Source organism: Neovison vison, chromosome 3 (genome assembly GCF_020171115.1).
Source record: "Neovison vison isolate M4711 chromosome 3, ASM_NN_V1, whole genome shotgun sequence".
In the NCBI taxonomy this organism is placed as follows: Eukaryota; Metazoa; Chordata; class Mammalia; order Carnivora; family Mustelidae; genus Neogale; species Neogale vison.
In genome coordinates, this window is record NC_058093.1 from 38,436,775 (window position 1) to 38,452,346 (window position 15,572).

The window sequence follows — 15,572 nt, forward strand, 5'->3', positions numbered from 1 at the left end:
AATTCACCTTTTCCAGATCCCTAAAGGCAATCAGTAGCAGTACTTTTCAGGAGTATAATGAAAACATTTGAGCAAGGCCAAAATAATAACTGTTAGTAATGTAATTACGCCTTACATGGACCCTGGTATCAGGTGATACAGACACATCTAATTTTTAGGGATTCCAAACAAAAGTAGTTAGGGAGATAAAAAAACTGACAGAACTGGGGTTACTTTCTTTTTTAAAACTTACCCTATTCGTTTCCTGTGAAATTAAGATTCTCAGCGCAAAATTAGGTGTCAGAACATAGGCTATTTTTCCCTGCCATCTGACTGTTTTGCAGGTATAAGGAAGAATACTTGATTTCTCACTTTAGAGTCTCTAGTATTTATAAGACTTTACCAGCACTATGAAGAGGTACACAGTTCTGATAAAAGTCCAAAACTAGGCCCCCAACTCATGGGAAAATGTGATGAGCACTTTACTTTCAACTCCAAGAGCTAGCATCTCTCTTCTACGAAAAACGAGGGAAGTGGCTCCAAATATAAATAGATTTCAAGGTGACCAAACAGGTACATCGTTATCAGCCAATTTTCCTAAGTGTGAACAATACTGGCAAAGTCAGGGTGATGGGAGTAGGTCTGCCGAAGGTGGAGCAATGCTTAAACACTGCATGTACAAAAAGCAGTAAGCTTATTTCAATGATTTCACTGGAATAGGTCAGTAAGATGGTATTTCCAAAAATAAATAACACTGGGGGGAAAAACAACCATAAAAACACTGAGAGATTAAATCAATCTCTTTCAATTAATAAAAACATTATTTCAAAATAAATGTTTCCAATAGAGTGTTACATCAACTCTCTAAGAGCTGTCTTTGAACAGATGCTTGCCAAGAGATGCTCTAAGTCATTACCACCATCAGTTTATACTCCACACTAGAGGGTTTTATTTCTCTTTAAATTCCAATTGTACATATGGAAAAACAAAAGCACATCACAGGGAAGAACTTCATGCCCAGTTAATAAGGAATCTACTTCTTCCCGCAGCACTCCTTCAGTGGGCTGGCAGAGAGGATGCCCATGGCACCTAGAAGGCATCCTGCTTCCAAAGCGAAACCAAGCAGTGCTGCGTGGCTCATGTTATCTTTCCCCTGAACGTGGGAAATACTGAGATCACAGCACGACTTCCACTCTCAAAGACAAGGAACATAAGCATTTACGAGGCAGGCTTATGGACCTAATCCCCTGAAACTTTTATCCTCTTACGTAAATACACCACGGATCAAAACTTCACACAGCGCCCCTCATCCTGCCCGTCAGTGGTACCATCTGAGATTATCTCTGGGACTGTGTGGGATGCGGAAGGACAGAGCCATCAGAAAGGCGCCCCTCTTTTTCGAAAATCTGGATTTCAGAGTCCCACAGCCAGGGGCACTCCCACAACCTTAACCACTATGTGCCTCAGTTTTCCCTCATTGTTAAAGAGGAGGAGAACAGTAGTCACACCTCAGCATCTTGTTTTGAACATTAAATGAGAGTATATGTAAAGTGCTTAATACCGTGTCTGCAGCAGTGTATACTCTACAAACACTAGCTCCAATAATCACTGTCATGGGTCCACTTTAACACACTCGGCAGCTCCATTTCTGTCCTCCACGTGGGAACTGCCCTACTTCCATAGGCAGACTTGAAATAAACATTAAAACACTGAGAAGCATAGCCTGTGTGGCATCAAGAGCTTCGGTGATTTGTATGTGCAATGGGCTGTGGTTTCCCTCAAACTTAACCCTTCTGCAAAACTATTCTTTAAAAAAAAGTGCAGGAAAAATGTCCTCTCTCAACAGAAGAGATGGTTCAAGTCCACCATGCCACTTAACATACAAAACCAAGACAGACAGTGGTAAAACTGTTAAGCTGGACAGAACGCTGAGACAAGCAGCACAAAACATGAACAGTGGTGGGCAAACTAACCTTCCTGGCCAACTAGGGCAGAGGCTCCACCACAGGCATGAAAGAAAACTAGCACACACGCCAATCTTAGGTGAGAACACCGTTAAAGTAAGAACATACCTACACCTAAGGCCATGTGTATCATTCTGACAAAAGGGACTCATCACACCCATGCTCATAACAAAGTAATGACCTGGAACATCTTCCCATCTGTTCTTAATGTTGGAAAGAAATACTTAGGACAAGCTACATTTTAAAACCTGTTGGCGACAATTAACTTCTCGAGTATTAGCCTTCATTTCTTCTTGGTGACAGATACATTTTTAAAGCTGAAATGGGTGGGGGAGCAGCCTTATTTTTGTTGTGCTAAAATATCAAGTAGAATAAAAGTAAGCCCATAAAAACATAAATGGCATTCTTAAAGTTCCTTTTGAGCAGAACACTTACTACTTTTTAGGGGTTACAACATTCTCCATTAAAATTTACACATGTATGAAGAAGCAATAAGCCATATCCTTACTTTCTTATTATGAACTTAAAATTTTCATTGTGCAACTACTGTATATCAGCACTGATATAGAAGAACCTTCACAGAAAGTGACGTTATTTCCTAAAATCCCTCTGAATGTAGTTAGTACAAACTTGGACTTGGAAAAGAATTAAAAAAGAAAACCGAATGAATCCAACTCATCAAAAACCAAACCTATAAAGTAAAACAAAGGAGAACATGTTTATCTGATGGTAATATCAAGTATATCTCTGTCTCCTTTCTTGTCTTATAACGGGTATGCCTGCAAGGTAATTTATCTCTCAACAAATCGTTAAGATACATAAATGCATTTTAGGGCTAAGACATGCCAATCTACCTGCGGCTCCTTGGGGAGTTTCGTCTGTCCGTGCAGCTGAAGAATTCACGGTCTCCTGGCTGCTTTCAGGGTCCGCCATTTTCTCCTGTCGACGAGCTTCAGCTGCTCCTCTTTTGCCCAGGCCAGAGCCTCGCCGACTGCAACAGAAAGATGCCATCACAGGCAGCACTACCAGTGACCAGGAGCAATGTCCATGCAGCACAAAGCTCCAATGCATGGAGCACAAAGCCAGTTTCTTCTTTTTCCATAGAAATTGTTGCAAAAAATCATTATGGGAACAACCAAGACTTTGTATATTTAAAATTCTTCCCAAGTTACACTGCATTCACAATATATGCTTTTGTGGTGCTATGAGCTGTTGTCATCTTTACAAGGCAGAAATGATTTTTCAGCACTTCAATTAAATGGAAAAGTGACTCCTACTGAAAGAATTCAACTCACTTATAATAGATCCCCACTTCCAGGCTAAATAGTGGATCAATATACAAGTGACACTTGACAATGCAGGGGGAGGGGGAAGAAGAGAAAAAGATGTGAGAAATTATCACTTAAATTCCAGATAACTTAAATAAACAAAAAAAGAACTACCCTAACAATGAACAAGAGATCCGTCCTTTAGAATAAAAAATTAAAGATTTAACATTTATAAACACATACAGATGACACTGAGGAAGAAACTGGTTTAGGACTGAGGCACAGTGTAATATGGAAAGAATAATGATCAGTTATTTCTCACAAAGCAAATTACATTTTACTGATGATGAGCTTTTCTATTTTAATAAAGAAATCAGTAAGCAAATCAGGTAAAAACAAAAGATTCCCCAAATTATTGTAACTGCGTATTGTTTAAGTAGCAGGCCTCCAAATTAGGAAATGAAGAAACACACTACTAAGGAAATGTTTTAGACCAAAGTCAAACTGCAGTGGAACTAGACGCTGGCCAGAAAACAATGAGGAAGCAGCAGGCATAAGTGACACATAAATGAAGGCTCTGAATTACCACAGAGTACTAGAAGAGTCTGTTCTTCCAAGTAGTAAAAAATCCTCCCTAAATAGGGATTTGTTTAGCCAATCTTTTCTTCTACGGAAACAGCTCACTCCAGACCCAATTTACCAAGCTACAAATTAGTGGGCTTCAAATTAATTCATCTATTTAACATTCAATTTGCATAACCCATGTGACACACACTGTGCTCCACAGTTTGATGTCCTCAAAGAGTATTAGTCTAAAGAGAGATGAAGACACGGCTGCAGCAGGCTGGAAAAGCACTGAAGTTAAGACAAATTGCCACTAATACAGAAAAAGTTTGAGATAAAGAGCATTTCAGGCAGGCGGCTAATAGCTGGTATAGAGAATAACCATGTAAACTGTAAGTAATTTCACGTATGCTAAGACAGTGGTCACGAGGAGGAAGGCGGCAGGCAGCAGACAACCATGGGACACTAGATTACCTGACTTTGCATCAACTTAAAATTAATTTCAACCCCAGTGAATTTGGTTTATATCTTAGATTATCAACTCTGGGGAAGCCACATTCAAAAATCTAGCCCCAAATTTTTGGCTCTCAGGGTTCTCATAAAATTATTGCCAAGAACCCACAGACGCAAACAGGTGTACTAATCCAGATGTTTTATTTTTATTTAAGATTTTTTTAAAAATTTATTTGACAGAGGTCACAAGTAGCAGAAAGGCAGGCAGAGAGAACGGAGGAAGCAGGCTCCCTGCTTGAGCAAGGAGCCCGATGTTGGGCTCGATCCCAGGACCCTGGGATCATGACCTGAGCCGAAGGCAGAGGCTTTAACCACTGAGCCACCCAGGCGCCTCTACTAATTCCAGATATTTTAAACGGCATTTTAAACAATCCAGATAGAACCAGAAAATAACTGAAAAAGTAGAGATTTAAGTGCCACGAGTCCTTTTCTTATGACCTGCAATTAGTTACTCTGTTTCCTTGTGCCACTACCGTATTTGTCACCAAGAGAGGTCATTGTGGCTCATCTTAGAGAAACAACAGAAGAGTTAAAACCTTCCATTTCACCTGAGTGAGAGTAGGGAAAAGGCAAACTGAAACCATTTGACCTCATCACTGTTATCTGGGCACATTTAGAAGAACAAACTACAGATAAAAGAGGAGTAAGTCCTACCCAGCTGCCAATAACTAGCTGCAAAAAGGCATTTGAGCAACTGACCATGCGTGAAAAGGTGAGGAAATTATTAAGAAAAAAAAATGTTGACCAAAGATTCTCAATCAGTTAATAAAAGAATGTGAAATAACACACTGTATCGTATCAAAGGTAGTTGATTTTCTGAAAACGAGATCCAAACCAGTAACTGGGAAAATGGGAACTGAAGACATGAAAGCAGACACATGACACCCACATTCCTCTGCGAGGGACAGGTGTTGTAATACAAAATGAAAATGAAGTACATCTCTCCCCCTGATCCATTAAACTCAAGTGATGCCAACACTCTGAGAAACTAATTAGGCAATATTACAACCATTAAAACAGGCATCCCTTTTGGTCCATTAATCACACTATTGGGAAATTTAGCTACCTCTGAAAAATAACCCCAATCTGCATTAAGATGCTCATTAGAGATTTACTGGCCAACTGGCACTCTGAAAACAATGAAATGTCCAACAGCTGGCAGGAACTCTGTGAAAATAACAGAGCAACAGAGGAAATGGTAGAGGGTAAGAGTGCTATCAAAAAACTGCATGATTAATACTTAGCAAAAACATGCACATCAACACTGGGGAAGAATTCAATTATATTGGTAGGTTTCTTTACTACTCAATTTTCAAGTGAAAATTTCAGTAATTTTTGAAAACTCAGAAAGGGAAGGATTCTAATGGAAGTTGAATAGAAGATAACAAAATGGCTCGTAAACTGGAAAAACCAATGTGTTACCTGGCACTAGCACAGGAGCCCGTGGTCTTTTGGCGTGTGCTCCGCCTCAAACTGGGGAGCTCAGCAGGTGGGGATTCACTGCGCTTCTTGGTAGATTTTCTTAAACCTATACACGTGAAATGCAAAAGTGCATTTTTTTAAAAAGAAATTATCATAAAGTAAAAATTACACAGTTCTTCAGGTCAAAAATCCATTGCATCTTCCACGGGCTCTCTAGCACTCTGCTAGGTTTCTGTCGCAGTGTGCCTTTACTTACCCAATCCACCCCGGCAAGGTTAATATGGAACTTGGCGTTCCCCGTCATGATAAACTTGGCAAACCCCACCTGGGTTCAACCTTGACTCAAACTATCCCACACTGTGAATGATAGTCGTCCTCTTCTCATACCATGCCCTTTAACCATTCCTATCATCTCTACTCCTCCACTAATAAAGCCAAGACTTTTTTTTTAATTTACTATATATTTCAGGATCTTACTAAATTTAACAAATGTTCCATTTTTCATTTTCATTCATTAGCACATTAACATTGTCTTTAAGCTGTCTCTTTTATCTAGTTTATATAAAATTCATCAAGTAAGACTATGAAAGAACAAAATGCTTTCTTTTCTTCACACCACCCCATCAGCAAGGAAAACATACTTGAGGTGAAGGTTATGAGAATGTCCAATGTACAGATAACTGGATAATTAAGGGAAAAAGCCATAAAAGCACACCTTACATGTTATTCTGGAAGCTAAAACCGGTTTCTTCATAGGGTTAACAGATTCTAAAAAGGTACAGCAATTAAGTCTATTACTATTTCATAAACAATGCGGAGGTCATCAACCATCATTCACCCTCCCACTCGCCCAAACAATGTTACTGTACATGATAATATACTGGGTGGTGTGTTCTAGCTACACAAAGACTTCCAACAGCGAAAGGTGTCCAAGTGAAAAAGCTTATTTCCAGAACTACAGCGTCACCTTAAAAAGTGAGCGTTTCCTTTTTCAGACTAATTACACAGTAATAACAATTCTCCGGGTCACTTGTTACCCCACACCCAGGAACTTTTTTGTTTTTAAAGATTTTATTTCTTTGAGAGAGGACAAATGGGAGGGATGGGTTGCAGCAATGGCAAAGGGAGAAGCAGACACCCGATACGATGCACAGGGAGCCCAAAGCGGGGCTTGATCTGAGGACCCTGAGATCACGACCTAAGCCAAAGGCAAACATTTAACCTACTGAGCCACCCAGGTGCTCTCTGTCCCAGAGAACTTTTAACTTTTGACCATTTTACTGCTTCAAAGCGAAATAAAATAAATTCCTTACTCTTGATTTTGTTAAAAACACCAGTAAAGGGTATGGGTAAGAGGTGGTAAAAAAAGATTCTAGACATCTTCATGATCCTTTAGACAATAAATTTTAAACTTAAGTTCATTCAACTTGGGATGGTCCCTATATCCTATATACATAATGAAAGCTGCTAAGTGAAAAACACACTGTTAAGGACTCTTTAAATACCAAACAGAAGCTTACAGTTTATAGCTTCTTTGTAAGACAAAAATCTGCAGACAGGCATTACCATTCAGAAATCTGAACCACACCTTCTAGCCTTCCCCCCATCCCCGCAAAGTAAATTTTGGGAAATGTTTATCTAGACTCCTCAAATGGCATAAAAGGAACAAAAATGGAATTTTAAGGGGGAGAGATATTGGCCTAAGGGTTTCTTAAATTTCAATTTTGCTTTTAGATTGATTTACTCCGCAGTTTATCACCAGAATTACTTAATGTGATCCCAAATCAATGCCTGATACCCCACGTGATTTTATCTTTGTCTGGACACATATACATCCTGTCACCTGAAAGATAAACATGGCACGTAGACAGATTATAGGACTAGCTTAATGTGTTCAACCAATTGGCATCACTATTTTTTAATATCTGAAGAATTCTGAAGTTATTTTAAATTATGTTCCAGAAAACATTAAATTATACTTACCTATTTGAATTGTTCAACAAAGTTAGAATAGCTTTAAAAACAATTCATAGAAAAAACCGTGAGTGCATGCTACATTAAAACACTCGACAATGTTCTCACCTATAAAGCACTTTAAAAACCCCTGTATTGTTGTCACGAATATTAGTTTATGTGACACTCAGCTAAATGTCTTCACATATACCATGACACGGTACTGGACACTAGCAAAAATGTTTATACCTATTCAGTGACATTCAAAATAGAATAACCAACTAAACATACTGTGGGCTCCTGCCATACTACTTATTAGGGGACAGTATACATTTTGACCAAACATTTCACTACTCATATACTATTTTATACTTCAGTATTTAACTTTCTTTAAAACAATTTCATTCAAGGGGCGCCTGGGTGGCTCGGCTGGTTAAGTGAGTGCCTTTGGCTCGGGTCATGATCCTGGAGTCCTGGGATCGAGTCCCATATCAGGCTCCCAGCTCCATGGGGAGTCTGCTTCTCCCTCTGACCTCCCCTTTCATGCTCTCTCTAATAAATAAAATCTTTTTTAAAAAAATAAATAAAACAATTTCATTCAAATGTCATTTCCTTATGATAAAATATACTCACTTTAAATATATGAGGCTCAATATGGACTTGAACAAATATACTGACCCGTATAACCAACACCACCACAATCAGGTCAGGACCACTGCTTCGTGCCCCTCACAGTTGATCCCCTCACCCACACTTCATGCCTCTGGAAATCACTCATCTGTCTGTCGTTCTTGCCTCTTCTAGAATTTCATACGAATGGGAGTCATACAGTGTTCTGGAGATTTCATGTTGCTGCAGAGATTCACAGTGCATTCCTTTCTAGCGTGAAGAAGTATTCCTTTGAATGGATGTGCCACAGTCTCTGTCTACTGTTGGTGTTAAAACTTGAGAAATATACTAAATAAATTACAGAAAAGTAGAGGGCACCTGGGTGGCATAGCCAAGTAGGAGTCCAGCTCGTTGTTTCAGCTCAGGCAGTGAGCTCAGGGTCTGGAGATCGAGCCCCCGCTTTGGGCTCTGCACTGAATGCTAGACACTCTCTCCCTCTCTCCCTCCACCCCGCCCCACTGTACTCTCTCTCTGGAATAAATAAGTAAATCTTAAAAAATAAACAAAAAGCAGGACCGAGGAGAACCAAAACAACAAGTAGATTAAAAATATTTTTAACTGCCATTATAATCATGCTGCAATGTAAAATGACGAGCACGCTCTCTGACACGACTCCAATTAGCTTGATAAACTAGGAGACATAAGCCCAAATATTTTGTTTCCTGAAAGGCAATCCCATGATAAAGGAGCTTCTACATGTCATGTTCTATAGTGGAAAACAGGTTTCCCTATTTGTAACACTACCTGAAGCAAGAATGGAAGATAAAACTAGCTCTTTTACATGTATATCTGCTCCAAAAACTGGAACAGGGAAATACCAAACATGTGGTAAAGACTGGTAATTACTAACTTATCAATATTTCTAAGTCAAGTCAAACGTTGGCAGAACTCAATACATTCTTCCAAAGTCTTAAACATTCTTTAGGAGATTACAAATGCCAAACTTTCTGGGAGCAGGCTCTGCCTAGAGAATGGGGCGAGGTTAACCTTCTTTTGGCCGTTCAGCTGCCGATGCCAGAACATACAGTATTCACGATTTTAGACTGGTTCTAGTTTTCAAAAGCACTTCCAGATACAAAGTTATGATAATTCTTACTTTTCAGACATAAAACTATTAACTGACTTGCTTAAAGGTACATACCCCAGACAAACCACACAATTCTTCAGTTTATTTTAAAGCAGAACAGGGGCTACTACATTATCAATATACTTATGGCCAAAGTTAAAACTGGGCCTTACAAGTTCAATTAGAAAATGTTAAAACTTCATGTAAAAACACTGTAGTTTTGTAGAATCAGAATGTATCTCCTCCCATTCTACTGGTCAAGTAAGAGTTATTTCAATGAAAGAGGAAATAATGTAAGTAGAAACCAACAACCTCACTGAAAATGAATTAAAATTCACATGCACGGGGACGCAGGCACATATGTGCGTCTGCGCACACACAGAGGCATTAATGTAGCAAAAACTGCATTTATCATTTGTTTTTATGAGGCCACTCTGAGAAGCATCCACAACAGCACTGGTCAGATTAATATATTAATGTCTAATGTGTAATCAAGTCAGGTATAAATGTAGACATACTTTCACCAAAGCTCTTGACATTATTTTGGTATGAAAGAATATATGCTCTTGGGGCGCCTGGGTGGCTCAGTGGGTTAAAGCCTCTGCCTTCGGCTCAGGTCATGATCCCAGGGTCCTGGGATCGAGCCCCGCATTGGGCTCTCTGCTTGGCGGTGAGCCTGCTTCCCCTTCTCTCTCTGTCTGCCTCTCTGCCTACTTGTGATTTCTCTGTCAAATAAATAAATAAAAATCTTTAAAAAAAAAAAAAAGAATATATGCTCTTGTTCCTATAAATATATTCTGATCATCTTTATTCCTGTGGATAAAAGTGAAACTGGAAGTCAGTGCTATTCTCTTAAAAGTCTGAATTGCTTTGCTCCTCTACGGCGTATCTATGTCTTACCTTTTTTTCTTTTCTTGAAACAAATGTTCCTAACCCACAACTAACTTGCTCCAAGTTCAGGGTTTCATCTTTTATAAAAACATTAGTTCTTTTATAAAGTTAGGACATATAAAATGTGAAATAACTAAATCCGTTATGTATCCACTTGTAAGCTCGAATTTTAACATTTAGTTTTAGCTTTTTTTTTTTTCTTTTCAGCATTAACAGAATTCATTGTTTTTGCACCACACCCAGTGCTCCATGCAATATGTGCCCTCCTTGATACCCTCCCCCGGCCCCTTCAAAACCCTCAGGTTGTTTTTCAGAGTCCATAGTCTCTCATGGTTCACCTCCCCTTCCAATTTCCCTCAACTCCCTTCTCTCCATTTCCCCATGTCCTCCATGTTATTTGTTATGCTCCACAAAAAAGGGCAACCATATGATAATTGACTCTCTCTGCTTGATTTATTTCACTCAGCATAATCTCTAAGCTCGGATTTCTAAAATATAACATCTGAAAAGAATGAACAACTGAGGGTCTTAGAAACTATTTTCTTAACTAATACAAAGATAGGTATGATTGTGGTGCTACTTATAGTGACTTTTCTTCCCTACTTCAAATTTTTAAATGTGTTACTCTTTGCATTACATTACTGTGAAATGACTCCAATTTTGTAATTTGCAGCAAGAATGAGCATTAGTAACATGATCTGCCTACCTCAGCAAAAGAGGAACCAGAGGTAGGACAATATCAATTCTAGAAAGATACGGTTTTCACTATTAATTCCACTAAGTTACTTTAAAAGTAAGAATAATTTGATAATACATATTCACAGCCAGGCTTTTATTCTATTTTTAATTCTTTCACGAATTAAATGAGGATGCTAATCTTTGATATGGTATATCCACATAGTCCCAAATAAAAATATAGCCCTCCATGACAAAATAATTTAACAATGCTATCATTCTAGTTCCTTAAAGAGTCCTTATGTTATATAGTGAAAATAAATCTAAATGTCAATTTATTGGTAAGGTTGTTTGAAAGTCAAGGGAGATGGGGAAGAGATTGACCTAACACTTTTATTCAGTGAATAATGACTGAATTCAACTATATGAATGTTTTTGTTTTCCAACTTACATATTCATTTCAAAGCGACCTTTAAAAATGATCAAGCAGGGGCTCCTGGGTGGCTCAGTCAGTTAATCATCTGCCTTCAGCTCAGGTCATGATCCCAGGGCCCTGGGATCAAGACCCATGTAAACAGGGGGCCCGCTTCTTCCTCTCCTCCCCTTTTATGCTCTCTTGTTCTCTCTCTCTAATAATAAAATCTTTTAAAATAAATTAACAAATAAATATCATCAAGTAGACATCTACTGTATTACTGTATAATACCCAGAAACCCTGTTCTAAACACCCTTTCTGGTTTTGTTTTGTTTTTTTTTAAATTCTTTTGAGAACTCTCTCCTACTCCTTTCTTTGTGTGATACTGATAAGTACCATTCACAGTACACTCCCATTATAGGAGTGGGACTCAAACGGGCCAGACTCTTTCCATCCTAGTCAGTTACAACCCTGCCTCCAAAAGAGTGATTTGCTCAAGGATAGGCATATGCTCCAAAGATATCAGGAACTTCCTTAAAATTTAATACATAAATGACTGGATAGCATCTTTGGGGAGGAGAGGGGAAGGTGTTGAGAGTCGTAACATTAGGTCTGGGACTGTCAGTGTCACCTTTCTGATTCAAACCTGAAGCTAGCCAATCCATTGGCTTTACCAGTCCTATGAACTGACCGGTATTTATGTGTGTGTATGACACTTATCAGATAATACGTTATCATATAATATATATCTTATATAATATACAATTATATTAAAACTTTTGTTTCTAAGGTAGGCATTGGCAAACTGCAGCTTGTGGGCCAAATTCCAACTGGCAACTTGTTTTTGGACATCCCACTCGCTAAGAATGGTTTTTACATTTTAGGGAGTTGTTAAAAAAAAAAAAAAGAAAGAAAATGTAATAAAAACTGTATGTGGTAGAAAACTTAAAATACTACATGGACCTTTAAAAAAAATTGGTAATTATTGAGCTGGACTCAGAAAAGAAAAAGGAAGAACAGTATATATGGACTCACCAAGTTTCAAAAACCAGGTAAAAATTAAAAAACAAAACAACAACAAAAACTTGTCCAAAACAAAATACAAACAAAATTCCTCGTATTTTAGGAAGAAAATAAGACCTAAGCTAAACAATATCTCATTTTCAAGTACTAATTTTTCTAGAACTAGTTATCTTTTTTTTTTTTTTTTAAAGATTTTATTTATTTATTTGAGAGAGAGACAGTAAGAGAGAGCATGAGCGAGGAGAAGGTCAGAGAGCGAAGCAGACTCCCCATGGAGCTGGGAGTCTGATGCAGGACTCGATCCCGGGAGTCCGGGATCATGACCTGAGCCGAAGGCAGTCGTCCAACCAACTGAGCCACCCAGGCGTCCCTAGAACTAGTTATCTTGATTTTTTTTGTGTGACAATTTTTGCTAAACTCCCGCAGATAACAAATACTTCTCCTTTTTAAAATGTCAGTAGACAAACCAATGACTAAGGTACACCAACCAGTTACTTTAAATAACAGTATTCAAAACTGCTACAATTCATTTACATTTAAAGGTATCAGAGGATGATTAGGACTGGTTTTTGGGGGGAGTGGGGGGAGGACTGAGTTGAAATGCAAATTCCCAATTTGTTTATAAATTTTAAAAAGCTATCAAATGGGACACCCTGGTAGCTCAGTCGGTCAGTAAGCATCTGCCTTTAGCTCAGGTAATGATTCCAGAGTCCAGGGATCTGATTCCATGCTCCACGGGGAGTCTGCTCGTCCCTCTCCCTCTGACCACCCCCCTGACCCCCACGCTTCTGCTCTGTCCTGGTCACACTCTCTCAGTAAGTAAAATCTTTAAAATAAATAAACAGAAATAAAATATAAAAAGCTATCAATTATCCATTTATTTACATGCTGAGTCTGTTTCAAAAGGTATTCAGAATGACTTGTTTGTTCTTCATAAAAGGGAAAAAATGCACCAAATAACTGAGTACTATCACACATGAAGAGTTCAATTAAGAATCATGCAATGGGGACATTTTGCCACAAGACAAAGTAGACCCAATAAAAAGAATTAATTAACAGTGGGAATATTTTCAGTAACTTGATCTTGATTCCTTCAGCCAAAACAGAATCATGAGAACCTGGTATAACTTGGGGCTGCTGTGTATCTATTTTCAGTATATACATCCTTATTAATGGTTACTCTACCAAAATAAATTCACAAAATGGAAAGTAACCTAGCATATAAAGAGGGATCACAGATGTTTATTTTAAAATCGTTCAGTAACAAAAAAATGTGTAGATGACAGTAGGTAAATCCCAAATGGGATTTTTTAAGCCAGGTTTTTATTTTCTAGCCAATGCAGAGCAATTTCATGCACTGATCTGGCAATATAAATTAAACACATTAGAAATGTACAAAGATATTCATCTAAGCATTACTTTTAATAATGAGATACTGGAAAAGAGCTAAATGTCCAATCATAGGGAATGGTTAAGCAACAGCAGTATGGTAATAAAAACTGTAGGAATACAGTTTTGGCTAATAAGTATATGAACAGACCGGCATTTTACATTACTAGTGGGAATGTAAATTCATATACTTCTGCAGGCAATTTCAAAATATACATCAATATTTTAAAAGAACATAACCAGAAACCTAACAAGGAGATAATGATGTAAATTACAAAGCTCTAGTCAATTAAAAAAATTCAGAACAAAGTAAATGCCCATTTATTGAGAATGAGATAAATTAGGATACGTCCATTCACAGCCATTCAAATGACAGAACTCACAGTTCTTTTGAAAGGAAAAAGGTCTAGTGTTAAGCAAATAAAGCACTTTGGTTTCTACCTAAACAGACCTAAAACAGGGATTCTACCTCATCCTGTTGTCATGAGGATAAAATTTAGTGTGTGTTACATGTCTAGCACAGTGTGTGGCTTACAACGGGCCCTCTACTGTTACGGAGAGTAAGCGCCAACTTTTGAAGAAATATGTGCATATACATGACAAAGTGTGTGCCTTCTAGTTAAAGACAGATAATTGGACACACATATTCATTTCTGTCCTCTCCAGAAACTCCACTAAACCAGCATTAAAAGAATCTGAGGCATAAATCCACAAAGATGCGAAGAACGGAAGAGATTACTATCACAACACAATTTTACAAGATGGGAAGCAGAAATTCCAGTGCTAGAAATTCCAGAAAACTAAGATAAATTACTAATGAGAATGACACTCAGAATCCTTCAAAGTTCAGGAATTGATGGTACCAGGTACCTCTGGGATGACTCTGAAATAAAACTGAGGACTGGTTGATAGGCTGTTTATGAAGCAGTCAGATCCCCAGCTCCCCTCCCCCATTTGCACAGCTGGGTAACTGTCTCACTGCTGACCCAGCAAAACACAAGACCTCTATTCTGAACAAAGTATAAAATAAAGAAATTCTCAATTAAAGCACACAGCTGTATCTAGGTGTGCCATAGCAAAATGAGAGAAGAGGAAGAGGGATCAAGTATGAACAGACAGATAAAATGACAGAGGGCCTCTTTCCTAGGCCTTTTTTCCTGCTCAACCCCCCGACTTTGGTCAGTTTGGCTTTTACCTCTGGCAGGAGTGTGAATAGATCTCTGTGGAATTGCACCAAAGAAAAAGATCTAAAAATAATGACAGGTTTTGTAATGACTAGCCCAAAGAGATCACTAGAGAATAGATTTCAGTGAAATCTCCTCTATGTGCTCAGAGCTTACAAATTAAGTGTTGGTGGACCAAAAATCTGAGTATGAGAAAACCACCAGGAAATACCAAAACCTGAGGAAAATTCCCAATATGAAAATCAAAACCAAATCAACCTCCCTCCCCCCCCGCCAAAAAAGTTCATGAGAACTGTGTAAGAAAACTCACCATTAAGATCATCAAAAAAAGAAATGTATACATAATAAAAAGGAAGTAAGAACAAAACAACCTCTTGAAAATAAAAACAAGAGAGCCAGCAGAAAAAAAGAAAAAAAAAAAATCAATAGAAAGGTTGAAAGAACTTGAAGCAATCTACCAGAAAGTAGAAGAAAAAAGCAAAGCCAGAATGAAAACATCAGAACTTTCCAAGAGGACAATCATCCAAAATAATAGGAATCTAGAAAGAGATAAGAAACAAGCATACAGTGAACAACTGTCCTGGTCGGCTTGCTTCT

The 15,572-nt window shown here is 38.2% G+C and overlaps 1 protein-coding gene across 18 annotated transcripts in view; it reads right to left on the reverse strand.

Moving 5' to 3' along the window:
• The window catches only part of TRIP12 (thyroid hormone receptor interactor 12), a 146,728-nt gene that overhangs the window by 62,746 nt on the left and 68,410 nt on the right, over positions 1–15,572 (reverse strand). For all 18 annotated transcript variants that reach the window (XM_044241781.1, XM_044241779.1, XM_044241793.1 and 15 more), the window contains 2 exons: positions 5,711–5,816; positions 2,798–2,934 (listed from right to left, as the gene is read on the reverse strand). In XM_044241781.1, the coding sequence (XP_044097716.1) occupies positions 2,798–2,934; positions 5,711–5,816 (243 nt within the window). The remainder of the gene's footprint in view (positions 1–2,797; positions 2,935–5,710; positions 5,817–15,572) is intronic.